Source organism: Heloderma suspectum, chromosome 1 (genome assembly GCF_057233095.1).
Source record: "Heloderma suspectum isolate Gila_16-S chromosome 1, 16-S_ref, whole genome shotgun sequence".
NCBI classification, from domain to species: Eukaryota; Metazoa; Chordata; class Lepidosauria; order Squamata; family Helodermatidae; genus Heloderma; species Heloderma suspectum.
In genome coordinates, this window is record NC_139458.1 from 398,107,730 (window position 1) to 398,122,828 (window position 15,099).

Below are 15,099 nucleotides of genomic sequence, written 5' to 3' on the forward strand. Positions count from 1 at the left end.
TGAGTTGATGAGGCGTGGCATGTGCCAGCCACCATGTTGAATATGCAACCCCCAATTGGAGTTGCCGTGTTGTCCGAACCCGGCTATCAGGGGTTATATGAGGGTTAAACAACCATTGCATAATCCACAGCTTGTTGTAGGGTTATGTGAGGTTTACTTTCACATAACCCCCAATGGCCAGGATCAGATGACACAACAACCCCTCCACCCCCGATTGGAGGTTTCATATTCAGATCATGCCCAGCACGCACTGTGGCTTAAATAACCCATTGTGAGCCCTGGCGTGTTGTGCAAACCAGGTCAATATCTAAGCTGGGGACTATGGACTGCCATTATTCCAACCAGAACTACTCTTGTTAGCCAAACAACGGTTCACCTACTTTAGTATGAATTACAAGCTACTTTTTAAATTAGTAGGAGATTAAACAGCAGCTTGTTATGCTTTGCAGGGTGTGCAAGGATGCTTCCCTAGAATGAAGTTCTCTTTTCTTCTTTTTTTAAAGAGCAACAGAACTAGCAAGGCTACCACAAGCCTAGACAAGTTAGCAAGACCTATGAGCTTCCTATAATCCTGAACATTTATGACTGACTGAGTACATGTGAATTTGAAAGCTTGCAACATTTTAAACAGCTATTTGGCCCAATAAAAGAGACTTCACTTACTTTGTGTTGGTGTACAGTGTTATCAAAAGCTTATAATCATTTAAAATTGCAAACTTAATTTTTACCTCTGCCATTTTTCTGAATTTTTTTCTTCCTTGATAACCCCGCCACCATTTCTGGATAAAAACCATCATTTTGTTCAGATATCTAAAATGAAATATCTTGATAAGCAAATAATATTGTAAATGAATTACATTTTTTTTAAAAAATAGCAAAATGATCCTCATTTTATTATCCCATGGTAAAAGCTGCTGAATTTGAACTTTCAATTTCTAATGCTTTTTAGAGCAATCTGCATCCTAAATTCAAGGTGACAGCAATAAAATACTGATGGTTCCATTAGTTTTTTTTTGTAATATACAGTATCAGTTTGGGGTTCAAAGAATTAAAGTGTCATGTGAAGCATGTGCCATTTTCAATGTGAACTTCTTATGGAGCCAACATAAGGAATAGGGAAGGTACTGTAAACATTTTTACATCAATGCCAACTTCTGACAAGCATGAGCTGGCAAATGTATAATACCTTCTGGCTATCCTCCATCACCTTCTGCTTACCTGAACTTTGAGGCATGGAAGAATTTTATTTGGGAGCTGAGGACCCCAGACAAAGAGTTAATCATGGATGGAGGAGATCTGCGCTGAAGTCCCACTTCCATGGATTCACTGGGCTGGTTCGTGGCTTAATAAACCATAGTTTATTAAGCTGGAAGCATGAGACTGCATGAGGCTACTTAGTCTGACCCCCGATATGGCTGCTACACAAGCATCAGGCATGCACACTCCCTCTTGCACCTCCCTTTCCATGCCAGCTTCAGGACTTCGATCCTGTTCTCTTTCAACTAGTTTCCCATTACACCCCAAAACAGAACTGTTTGGTTTCTTCTCAGATCCTTGTTAGTAAACTGACGTTAAACCACAACTTCCCATTTAAGATGTACCAGAGTCCTCTAAACAGACCAGGATCACTGTGCCAGACTCAGTGCAACAGGGTCATTCTCAGTTCAAGCATGATTTATTCTTAGGAACATGATGTCCAAACTGTCCTACTATGGGTGCTCTTGGTCAAGTTGGCATCTTTCAGCATCAAAAGTATGAAAACAAATGACCTGATCCCCTGCACACAGATATGCCATTCCAGATATACACAAGCCTGCTGCACAGCGTACAGAAAGTGGCAAGGCATGCAAACCTGCATGCTCTTACCTTATATGAATCTCCATGTACTAGATTGCCAGGTTGCAACCTGGAGGGTCTCTTTTACCTTTAAATCTGCTGCTACATTGGGAGATGAGGCAATTGTGGTTTCTCACATCCCTTGTAGCCTAGTCCTGTTGTCCTCACCCTACCTGCTATTAATAAGAAAGGCCTATACTGTGCCCCACAGCAAGCAGGGAGGGAGTAGATGACAGGACCAAGAGAAAACCAGGAAGGAGAAGCTGAAACTGTCAAATTCATAAGCAAACTGAAAAGCAAAGTAGACATTTTCTTATTGCAATCTGACATTGCTACCAGATACATGCAGTATCCTTGCAGACACAGCAGCATGTGCACAGCTTTTTGTTAATTTATTGACTTTGCAAAGTCATAAGAACAAAAGAAGAGCCCTGCTGGACCAGACGAAGGTCCATCGCATCCAGCATTCTGTTCATACAGTGGCTGACCAGCTGCTCACAGGAAACCCACAAGCAGGACATGAGCATAACAGCACTCTACTGCCCATGTTCCCCAGCAACTGGTGTACATACACATACTGCCTCTGATACTGGAGGTAGCATACAGTCATCAGGACTAGTAGCCATTGATAGCATTCTCCTCCATAAATTTGTTCAATCCCCTTTTCAAGCCATCCAAACTGGTGGCCCTCACTACATCTTGTGGAAGTGAATTCCACAGTTTAACTATACTCTGTGTGAAGAACCATTCATTCCTACACTGCTTTCTGTTCTTTAACCAGTTACTGATCTATAAGAGGACCTTTCCTCTTATTCCATGATTGCCAAGTTTGCTCAGGTGGTTTTGGTGAGGGACTTTGTCAAAAGCATTTTGGAAGCCCAAGTAAATAATGTCTACTAGGTCACATAGAATCATAGAATAGTAGGCTTGGAAGGGGCCTGTAAGACCATCAAGTCCAACCCCCTGCTCAGTGCAGGAATCACTCCTGTCCACATGTTTATTGACATGCTCAAAGAACTCTAAAAGGTTACTGAGACATGACTTACCTTTGTGGAAGATGTGTTGATTCTTTTCAAGCAGGAAAAATATATTTATATGCTTATTAATTTATCTTTAATAAATGCTTCAACCAATTTATCTGGAACAGACATTAAGCTAACCAGCCTGTAATTTCCCAGATACCCCCTGGATCCCTTTTTAAAAACTGGCGTTACATTGGCCATTCTCCTCTGGTACAGAGGCTGATCTTAGGGAGATAATACATATTTTTGTTAGATGATCAGCAATTTCACATGTGAGTTCTTTAAGGATTCTAGGATCGATACCATCCTGGAGACTTTGTCAAAAGGGTTGAGAACTTCATCTTTTGTCACCACTAGTTGCCTCATTCATCAGACTTCCTTCCTGAAAACATCAGTTCAGGCACAGGTACCTGTCCCATATCTTCTGCAGTGAAGACAGATGAAACAGTTCATTCAGCTTCTCCACAATCTCCTTATCCTCCTTTAGTATTCCTTTAACTCTGTTGTCATCCAGTGGTCCAACTTCCTCCCTAGCTGGTTTCCTGCTTCTGATATATTTAAAGAATTCTTTATTGTTGCCCTTGATGTTGTTAGCGATATACTCCTTAAAATGCTTTTTTGCATCTTATTGTCTGCTTGCATCTCCTTTGTGCAAGTCTGTTCTCCTTTTTGTTTCCTCATTTGTGCAAGACTTCCATTTTCTGAAGGAAGCCTTCTTTTCTCTAATAGCTTCCTTGACCCTGCCTGTTAACCATGTTGGTGACCGCTTGGACTGAGTGCTACCTTTCCTAACCTGTGGTACACATTCTAGCTGAGCTTCTAATATTGTGGTTTTAAGTAACTTCCAAACATTTTGAGGATATTTAACCCTCTTGACTCCCCCGTTTCTACTTCCTTTTTGCCAGTTCTCTCATTTTAGAGAAATTTCCTCATTTGAAATCAAATGTGTCTGTGTTGGACTTTGGAAATTTGCCACTGAAATTATATATTTTATATATATACTCTCTTAATATATGAGAGTAATCCTATGGCTCCTAGACAGTGTCTGGCAGACATAATATTGTTTGGTTTACTGGCTCTGAGGTCAAAGACGGGGCTCCAACCTTGGAGCCAGGAAACCGTGCTCCCCACCCTCTCACAGCAGGCATGGAGAGAACCGTGCCAGCTGCTGCTACGAGCTCACAAACATGAGCTAGTAGAAGCATAAAAGGGGGCATGCCAATGCAGCGGGGGAGGAAACTGGGAACATGGGGATACAAGCTATCCCCAGCTGTCCCCAGCCTCCTTCCCTCCCGCTCCCTGAAGCCTCCATTAGATGGGTGAAAATGCCCATCAAGCTAAAATGCAGAGTGGAAGGTGAAACACATCTCCCGTTCTGCATTGGATACTTCCAAGCCTCTGAGTCTGGAGGCTTACAAGGGCAGATCCTATAGGATTGCTTCCTAAATCTGATAGCACTGTGGTCACTGTTTCTGACTGCTTCAACAACATTCATATTTCTAACTAGGTCCTGGGTGACAGCATTTAGGATTAAATCCAGGGTCGTCTCCCCTCTGGTTGGTTCCATGACCAACGAGGCACAGTTGTTTCAGGCACTGAGAAATTTAACCTCTTTGTCATGGCTGGGACATGCATTTATTCAGTCAACTGGGGGTAACTGAAGTCAGCCATTATTACAACACTTCCTCATTTGGATGCCTCCCTGATTTCATTTTCCATCTCAATAGTGCCAATAGGGACCAGAAAAACAGCTGTAAGGCTGGAAACCAAAGTAAAAAAAAGAAACAGCTGCACCAACTGAATTCCCAGCACACGTTTCGACACTTGGTCTTTATCAAGGGAAAAACTCTTGGGAGATTCTTTAGAGGATTCCCTGTGAATCTTCCAAAAGAACCCCCAAGAGTTTCCCCCTTGATAAAGACTAAGTATCGAAACGTGTTGGGAATTCAACTGGTCCATCTCAAGATTACCCTGAGCATTCTGGTCTGGGGGACGATGGCAATAGCATATTCCTAGTACTAAATTACTTTTTGAGCCGGTTATTTTCACCCACAGCGCTTCTGTGGAGGAGTCTGCTCCTTTTAGAGGCAGCCAAGTCTGGAGAAGCCAAGTTTTAACAAATATATTACACAAACCAATCTCTACACACAATTCTTTTCAAAAGAACCTACCAGTCAAGTGAAACCTATGTAATTAACATTCACAAATTAATGACTGACCTGAGGATATTTAAATTATTTCTTATAACTTATTCATCCTAATAACTTTTAGGAAGGAAAATAATTTCCAAAATAGTTGAAGATTATTAATTTCTCTTATTTAGAAATTGAGGGGCTGTATGTGTGTGCGCGCGCGCAAAACAAGATCTTAATTTTCTGGTATAACCAAGCAAGCATCTGCCACATCAGTTAGACTTGGTCAAATGGTAAATAACTGAAAATCCAGGTCTACGATGCAATCCTACGTGTTACTCAGAATTAAGCCCCATTGAGTTTAATGGGATTTTCTCCCAGGTAAATGTGTATAGTAGCCTTCCCAACTTGGTGCCCTTCAGATATTTTGGACTATAACCCCATCATCCCTAGCTGGGGCTATGGGAGTTGGTATCTAAGATATCTGGAGGGCATCACACTGGGGAAGGCTGTTGTACAGGATTGTAGTCTAAGATATATAAAGACCATAAACTAAAGTAGTTTTGCCAGGAAAAAAGTCTCATTGAATTTAGTGGGACTTACTTTCAAGTAAACATATTTATGATCTGGCTGCAAATCATTACCTGATGTATGCCCGGACTTTGCATCCTCGAAACCAACTCTGAATTTTTACAGCAGCATAATATTCTGTTTTTCTATATTCATCTACACACCTGAAAACACATGAAATGAGTTTCACAGGTCACATTTTGGTCAGTTACATTTCAGATCAGAACAATAAACAAACATATTCTCTTAAAATTCTCTTAATTAAGTTCATTCTCTTTTATTAAACCTAGTAAAACAAAGTTACCTTGCAACAGCTGGGCAATAAATGAATTATCCCACTTTCCCCCCCACAAGGAGCTCCAAGTAATCTTTTAGCCTCACAGCATCCTAGTAAGGATGGCAACTGATATTTCCTAAAGAACATCATACAAAATACCAATCCATCCCAATTCCTTCATAACCAGCCAGGAGGACAATGCATTTGTAGAGTGATTGGGGGTAGGGGAAACCTAAATTATCATGACTACCAAAGTACCTGAAAAGTATGGCGGGGGGCGGGGTAGGAGGAGTTCCCAATGTTTTCCCAGGACAGTTCTCAGTTGGTGAGTGGGACTGTTGATGTTTAGGATCAGGACCACTTGTAGGATCAAAATCACCCCTATACATTTCTATGGGCATTAGGAAGGACTGTGCACATCCTTGGGAATTAAGGAGGGGGATATAAGCATGGCATCCCCAAAGTTTATGACAAAGGCTTCCAATATGTCCCAATGGCCATTCACAGATCACTTTTTTTTTTTCTAAATATAATTTTCAGGATCCCAAAACACACTAGTGCATTTCTGTGGCCATTTGGAAGGACGACATTGTTATTTATTCCTCACTTCTGCAATTGGTGAGAAGTTACAGGAGCTGCATGACCAGATTTTGTTTCCTTCAAATAAGAGAGAACTAAATACTTAAGCCATCTTTACATTTTATTTTTAATATTCAAGTGCAGCATTAGTTGAGGTGAGCAGGCACTCTTTCTCTTGTATCCTGCACCCCAAAGACAGCCTTCTCCAACCTGGCAGCCTCCGGAACTGTTGGACTGCAACTCCAATATTCCCAGCCAGGATGGCCATGGAGTAGACAATACTAGGCTAGGTGGACATTTAGTCTGACCTGGTAGCAGCTCTCTATGTACTTATGCCTCACCTTCACTGCCCTACAACATTCTGAATCTCTCTCTCTCTCTCTCTCTGCCCGTTCCAACTACCAGACTGCTGTTTCTCACAGTGTGGCCTGGTTTGGATGTAATGCTAAACCATAACGTAGTGTTAGATGTAGGGACATGATCCTACCTTCCCTCTCTTCCTCCAATGAGGAGGTTGTAAGCATATGCTTCCACTTTCAGCTAACCACGATTTGTCATTATCTCTAAATCAATTATGTATAACGATACTTATCTTTTATATGTAAAAATAGTACTGTCTTTGTGTAACTGAAATCTATGTCTTCTCTCTCCCCCGCTGCCTTGATTCACAGACAGCATATTTTATTATGAAGATGAATTTCTACAATGAAATGGCTGTCAGGGTAAATATGATTTATCCAAACACGCCAGGAACATAAACTATGGTTTGAAGGTGGCTTGTTTGGGCAAATCATAACTAAAACTAACCACATTTTGTTCCAGTTCAGGTATAACTACAGTTAATTGAAAATGGGACAAAATGCTTTCAATCTCTTCCTTATTACAATGCTGGAGGGGGCAGTGCCCAAGCCCAAGACTCGTTCATGTGGCTCTAAACCATACTTCAGTGATGTCCAAATGTAGCCCCTCTATGGTACATGTTCATTCCAGATCCCACCCAGCAGATCAATTACCCATTCAGGAAATAACCACAGCTATAGAAGAACATTCAAGAGTGTTTTATGTATAAAATGTCTGACTCCCATACAGAGTTACTTAGTTTAGACAAAAACATACTGACAGACCAATTTACAGCAATCAGAAAGCAAACTCATGATACCATTCCATGTCCATTTGGATGAGCAGTATATTCCTCCAACTGGCAGGGAGGAAAGGGAAAGGGAACAATAGCACCCCTTTCGCTATTTGACATTGTTCTTCAGGCAATGTGCCCATGTATCTCTATGGCCATTTAGAAGGCAAAAGCATTTAGACGGCTTTACACATACAGGCAAGTTTGGACATTTGCAGATGTACTCTACTATTACTAAAAAAAGCACCTCACCATCCTTGGATTCCTACAGCCAACATGGCTCCTTATGGAGTTATATAGGCGAAACAGACTTCTACTACCATTTGGAAGACTCAGCACATTCCTACTGCCATTTGTTCATTTGAGACAGTGCTGCTCCTATTCCCTAGTGTCACAGATGAGGAAGGGGTTGCCCTTAATTTACTGGCTGAAATGGATTTGGGGGAGCCGCCAGCTGTGCCTGTGGGAACTCCCAGAAAGGACTGGAATGTTCCCTTTATTGGGGCAACTTCTACTTTATGGAACAGGAAAAAAGTCACCCTCATCCTTTAGCAAGTTACAGTCCCCCCAATGCACCATGCCTCATGATAATGGAGTGGAAGTGCTTCCTTGTAGCAAAGCTACGGAGATGGAATGTGAAAATAGGAATACCTTTTGAATAGCCAGAGTGGGGGTGTGTGTGTAAAGGCACCTTTCTAGGGTCAGGAATCTCCACAACAAAAGGGAAAGGACATACTGTGCTTCTAGTCCCTGTTGCTTTTCTGCATGTTTGTAGTGTGGTGGCGTCTTTTCCTACTGTAAGTATTCCCCAAGGTCATCCCTTGGCATTGGCCTTCTATGCCAACGCTTCAGGTTGCGCTATCCCCTGCCTCCCTGCCCAGTACATAAAGGGGAGACGTATGCCCCATTCCCCATAACTCGTGCTCATGTTACCATAGCAACTTGTCCACCTGCGATACGTGTGAACCTTACCACACCAGGGGGCAATTCCCGAAGCTACGTGGCTAAAGCGAAAGAATCAGCCCCGAATCTGGAATCATCGCTTGGGGAAGTGGTTGCTCTGAGGACAAGCCAGGTCCCTCAGAAAGGACGGGGACTGCGAGGCCCGATTACCTGTTCCTAAAGAAATACTCTTCTTTGAAGCTGGGTAGCCTCTCTTGCAACCGGGCCAAAGCAGCCATCTTCCCCCCTCCCAGCCGGCTCCCATTGATGGTGTACAAGTTGTCGTCATGGCAACCGGGCCGTACCACATCAGCCAGAACGGCGGGAAGCGGCTACTAATTCTCCTCAGGCTGGAAGAGGGGACGGGGAAGGGCCGGGGGTGAAGCCGGACGGCTTGAAACGCGGGGGAACAAAGTCGGTCAAGCGGCGGGGTGGGGATAATCCCTTTTGTGCGGTTTCCCGGCCCTGCAAAGGAAGAAAGTAATGGTCGGGCCCGGTTTCCTTCCAGTGCCGCGGCTGCTTCCGGGATACCATCATGGGGGGGTGCGAGGCGCTGCAGTAGCGGCAGCCTGAGAGTGGCCCGGTGGACTGTCACCCTCCCCGAGTCTCTGCAAAGCGGCACCCGTCTCCTCAGGGAGCGGCCGACGGCGGACGCCGGGTACATGTTCCGGGTGGCTGAGCCCAACCCGAGCAGACCTCCGGCCGCCAGGAAGAGCTGGTGAGGGGCGGGGAGGGCGGCCTGGTGCTGGTCCTGGTCCTGGGTAGGAGGTGCAGGGGGCGACTTGGAGGGTACTTGGTCAAGCCGTTTCGCGGGAAGAAGCTTTAAAGCTGAAAGGGCCGAGGGCCCTGTGAATAAGGTTGCCAGCTGACCGGCTGGGGGGCGGGCGAAGCGGGCCTGGTTTGGCTCGTGCTTTGGACAGCATCTCCAGGTTCAAAAATCAGCAAGTGAAGCTACAGCATAGAGACCCACGCCGCTACCTGTTAATGTCTGTACGTCCAGCTGCTTGCCAAGGCATGGCTACAGAGGCTTGTGGATAAGTGAATTCCTACCTGTGTATAAAGGTCGAGTCGGACTTGGAGAATAAAAAAGGAGCACCCGGAGGCTATAGCACAATTGGTTTCCATAAGGTGGGACAGGGTGGGAATGAGAATAGGAAGAAAGGCCCTGTGGAGTAGGGAGGGCTAGCAGTAGGGTGGCCAGATGTAAGCTACACTTGCTATAATCCCATCTTCTATAAAAGATGCAGGAACCTTGCCCACTCTTGTATCTGGTTATCCTAGCTGTCAGGAGGATATTTATGGGAATATAGAATGTTTTTTGTGTATGTGGATGGATGGATGGGCATGATTGTTTGTACAATTGGTATGATTATTTCAGGATCATACTAGTGAATGGGAGGAGTTTGGGGAAGCTGGAGCACTCCTTTTACCACAAGGTTAAGTCTCCACAGAAATCCTGTTCTGCATTGCATTAGCTCCTGGCCTAAAAGAAATCCCTGCCTTATCTACTGAGCATGCTGAATTTGTGAGAGCATGCTCAGTAGTAGCAGCCGAAGCTAACTACCTTGCCCTTGGTTTTCTGGTTGTTTCTGGTTATGCAATATAGGTAGGAGTGACCTCTTGTATGGAAGGAAGGCCAGAGATACAAATCTGGCTTAGATTGAAATGTGTGCGTTGTGGAAATCTAGGAATGGTAAGTACTCCAGATCTGTCAAGGAGTGGGCATGTTGAAGTAGATCCCCTCGTTAGGGGATTTTGTATGATGATTTGTATGGGGATGTTTGCATGATGATTAACATACAAGGTCACCTTTGTATTAACATGACTTACAAAGGCACAAAAATAAAGTTAAAACAAACTATGTGAAGCACTAGAAACAATACAGTTACAATCAAAATAAAAGCAGCACAGAAATTCATGTCAATAGTTGAGAATGTTTATAAGCAAAGATAGGTTTTCACCTGCCAATAAAAGAAAGCGGGCTTTCATGTCCATGGTAAAAGGAAGGAGGGAGTGGGGGTTGTGGCCTAGGATTTTGGAGTCGGAAATGTGCAAAGTATGGGTGGGAAGGAAGAAGCTGCAGAATTTGGAGCCACCAATTACGTTGTGATATGTAGTTGTCTGGAATAGGGAGGCTAATACTAACTGGTCCTCGCCCCATGCCATCTTAACTATAACCCCTTGGCCCCTATACAGATCAATCGATCATAGTATGAAAACAGATGGACATCTGTATCCATTGGAAGAGGATAAAGCACCTCCACCCTACCACTATTATAGGGAATGCTTTCATTTCTCATGGGTATAAGGGTTGAGGGCACAGGTATTGCAGACAGGTACACCTTTCAAACAACCTGGGCAATGGGTAAAGACACTCTCATTTCTCCCTTCCCAGAATCAGGAAGCATGTTGTTTCCTTTTCCTTTTCTGTTTCCCAAAAAACATTGATACTGGGAATGAAGAAATGAGGGTCTTTCTTTTCTACAAATTCTGGTGGTATACCTGCTCCTCTCCCCATACCTCATGCGAGGGGAACCTGTGACCCTCCAGCTTTTCTTGGATGCCAAATCCATGAGCCTCAGCCAGATGCCCAATGGCCTCCAACAACATCTGGAGGGTCCCCACTCCAGCTATACCTATTGGGAAAAGAAATACTTCCATTAATCACACTCTCACTACCATGGGGAAATGGGACATTATAAATTTGGCTCATTCCATAGCCAGAGCCTAGTGACAACTAGGCCCCATATGGGGGACTCCCCCCACCACCACCCTTATAACCAAGTGGTACATGTTCTGCTACTATCATAATTTCAAATAATGCTGTTTTCTGCTTCTACAGTGGGTGAATCACAGTGGGCTGTGCTAGGCAAAAAGCAAATATGGTTTCGAGCAGTCCTTGCATATGTAACATGCAACTTACGCATGTCCAATCATGTGAGCGTAGTGTAGATAGCGAGGACAGGATAGGAGAGGGCTTCAGCACTAACTGCTGTCCTATTTCTGGTGGCAGAACCAACAGCAGACTTGCACCAGTTTAATATTGTAACTCTAAAATGCATTAAGCCCAAAACATTGTTAGTAAGGCCCATATTCCATTAAGGCAGACACATGAGAAAAAAATGTTATGCCATACCAGCCACCTAAAGTATAAGCATAACTGCATTGCCACAGCTCCTGCTATGCTACTAGCTATATGTCTGTGGGCTCGAAAGGGAAGAGGACACCGACATTAAAGTGGGGGTGCACATGAGGCTGCGTGAGATGCTGGCTCAGGGTTCAGGAACCACACCTGTTCTCACACACACATAAACACTTCCCAGCAATCCTGATACAAATTGCTGTATCCTCATTGCTGCTACCAGTGAGGATGCTGGTATCAGTATTGCTGGGAGAGAAAATTCGATGGCAGAGGAGGTGAGGCTGGGTTACCCATGGGGGCCACAGTTCAGCTCTTGGGGAGCACAGGTTGTATACACCTGCATTAAATGAAGGCCCCATAACTGATTTTCAATCAGTAGCAAACTGCAGGCTTGTCCTGCACCTTCTGCTGCACTCGCATTTCAGATGGGATAAAATTTATATATTTTGTGAACAGGCAGCCATATTTATTATTTTATTTTATTTTTATTTATGATATTTATATACCGCTAAATATTATAAAATCCCAAAGATATTTACTGGTTGATACTACAACATATATTGGTTTGCACCTAATAGTGCTATTATACATGAGAAAGGTTCCTCCTGTGCAAGCACCAAGTCATTGCTGACTCCTAGAGGGACGCCGCTTTTGCTGGCGTTTTCATGGCAGACTATAGCGGGGTGGTTTGCCATTGCCTTCCCCAGTCGTGACTACCTTTCCCCCAGCAAGCTGGGTACTCATTTTACCGACCTCGGAAGGATGGAGGGCTGAGTCGACCTGAGCCAGCTACCTGGGACCCAGCTTCCACTGGGATCAAACTCAGGTCTTGGGGAGAGTTTCGGTTGCAATACTGCCGCCTACCACTTTGCACCTAGAAGCAAAATCTAAAACCTTTGGAAATGAAGCCCACAGACACTATAGAATTATACCTGCTTAGAAACCAGAGCTTTCCATTTGCCTGTCTCTTAACACGTGCAAGGATACTAAGCAAGGTCACTTGAAGATGAAAGCTCTATTTGGGCATTTAGTTTCCTCACATGGTTACAACTGAGTGAGGGAGACCAGGGAGGCACTTGACAGTCCTGGCCTTGTCCCTGTGCCTGCCTCCACTGCCCTCCAGGTATTGGAGGGCAAAGATCTGCAGTGGAGAACCTGCTGTACTTGTCTAGGCTCTCTTTGCATTTAGTCCCCTGCATAATCAGGGTTCTAAACTGTGCTGAAGACCTACATAAGTACAGCAGGCTCCCCACTATAATATGTTCTCCAGTGTGTGTAGGGTAGGCATGGGGACGTGACAGAGGTGGCAGGGCCAGCCAGTGCATTCCCTCATGTGATTCTCATCACATGGGGGAATTGAATGCCTGAGTAGGGTTTAAGAATGCAATACTATGCGCATATTTAGAAGTGAAGTCCCATTGACCAGAACAACATTTGCTTCTGAGTAAGTATTCTTGGCATCAAGTTGAATATTCCATGCATTGGATTGAACTTTTCATAAGCATCTCCTGGATCCTGGCACTTGCGATGAGGTACTAATTGCCGACATGGCAGTAGGATGGCTTCTTCTGGATCCTAGCACCTATGATGAGGTACTAGTTACTGGGTGAATAAGAAGCTTACAATAATATATCATCAGTTTATTTGTATGGCACTTTTCCAGGGTAAATCCATGCTCAAGGTGGCTTACAGCATCAAATAATTTATACAATAAAAGATAGCAACATTTAAAAATAATTAACAGTTAAAAATCATGACAATATTTAAATAACCATACACATAAAAACATTTCACATTAATATACACTAGGGTTAAACAATCCAATAATCATTATAGTAAGATCAAACAAAGGAGACATAAACCCAGACACCAAAAATAACCACAGGGGTAGCAACCTTAGGAGCTGCAGTCAGCCAGCCAGTCAGGGCTCTGCCCTCCCAGGCCAGGTGGAATGGGCCAGAAAAGCAGGGACCAGGTCTTGCAGGACTCAACAGCTAGGTGGTGTCTAGGCATACATTACACAGTTTATTTCGTCACTTATAATGCTTAACCTCAGAAGTCTGATATTTCTCCCCCATTTTATTTCTATACATAGAAAAGCAGTTTTAACCCAATCTGCCTGATAAATGGTAATGATTTCATTTTAAAACAGTTATTAACATGTTTCATTAAATTCAGATTTAATTTTAAACAAGTTTCTTAAAGAAACACTGATGGTAATTAAAATAAAATATGTAACATTTTAAAAGAATAATTTAATTTTAAAAATATAATCTGTTATTAACTTCCCTGGATTGCCAGTCTTCAGTTCTATGTATTTACCCCCATTAGATTCAGGAAGCTTAAACACACACAACTGAGTGCAAGATTACAACCTTAAACAGCGTTACAATGTGATTGCTGCAAACTGCATATAAACTGATTCTAGTAGTGTGTAGAGAGGTCAGCATTTAGTAAACTTTATTGTTATAGCTAAACGTAAAGGTCATTGCAGGCACACTACAATTACTTTAGCTTAATGTCTTCTGTGAGACAAGAAATAAGTTTTATCACTAGCTGTGGGGTGTTGCTGTAATTGCCTGCACTATGTGATGTAAAACACAGTGAAAATGAGATATAAAAATGCTTGGGAGAAGTTCAAGAAGTACAACTTATACTATCATAAGCCTTAAATATTTGTTTTGCTAATAAGCAACTTTCACGTTTTGAATGCTTCTTATATAGATCTCTCTCTCTCTTTTTAGTATAAATGCTTGAATTTCTGAAGTAAAGATGGGTAGTCACCTACTGACAGTGACTGAGTAAGAAAAGGCTGTTGAGATATCCTTGGGTTTCACTTAGTTTACCTTAAGTTGGGAAAAGAGCAAGGAACTAAACATTTAGCAAGTTTTGAATGTTTACAAGTCGCTTTATAACTGTATTCAGTCACAATTTCTTCAGCTGTCCTTGGAAACCTTCTGCATTCTTACAGTGTTTTTTCTCTTGTCAGTGCACTGTTAGTGTGATAAAAGTTTCTTCTTGCACACACAGAGAAGCCAATTTAACAGGTTCCTGCATGTTTAATAAAATGTTTCTAGCGGGTCTCCTCAAAGAGCATCTTCAGAGATAACAAACTAGAAAGAACAATATGGGATTGAATATTTTATTTTATTTTACTTTACTTACTCTCCTATCCTATAAGCACAAGCTGCCTCACCATTAAAAAATAAATAAAAATTATTGTATCATTACATAAATGAAATGAATGAATGCAGATACTCTGAGACAGATATTTGGACTGAAGAATAAAGCTGAACTTGTAAGAATAGGTACCCTCAAGTAGATGCTGTTGAAATCAGAGCCTGAGTTACAATGTCAATTTTGTATCAGCTTCTGCAAATGTTTTAAATGGTTGATTTATACGGTTTTCCATCATAGATAATTTTATTCAATACTCTGTTCTTTCATTATAATGAGCAGTCATTACA

General features: G+C 42.8%; 2 protein-coding genes across 4 annotated transcripts in view; one reads left to right on the forward strand and one right to left on the reverse strand.

Annotated features, from left to right (window-relative positions):
* The window catches only part of SPATA17 (spermatogenesis associated 17), a 138,694-nt gene extending 129,928 nt beyond the window's left edge, over window positions 1-8,766 (reverse strand). Inside the window, exons 1-3 of the mRNA XM_084828788.1 lie at window positions 8,662-8,766; window positions 5,635-5,724; window positions 729-810 (exon numbers count right to left, since the gene is read on the reverse strand). Of these exons, the coding sequence (XP_084684914.1) occupies window positions 729-810; window positions 5,635-5,724; window positions 8,662-8,729 (240 nt within the window). The 5' untranslated portion in view covers window positions 8,730-8,766. The remainder of the gene's footprint in view (window positions 1-728; window positions 811-5,634; window positions 5,725-8,661) is intronic.
* A 256-nt stretch (window positions 8,767-9,022) lies between these two features.
* The window catches only part of GPATCH2 (G-patch domain containing 2), a 145,665-nt gene continuing 139,588 nt past the window's right edge, over window positions 9,023-15,099 (forward strand). For all 3 annotated transcript variants that reach the window (XM_084828785.1, XM_084828786.1, XM_084828787.1), the window contains exon 1: window positions 9,023-9,208. In XM_084828785.1, coding sequence (XP_084684911.1) covers window positions 9,153-9,208 — 56 coding nt within the window. In that variant the 5' untranslated portion in view covers window positions 9,023-9,152. The remainder of the gene's footprint in view (window positions 9,209-15,099) is intronic.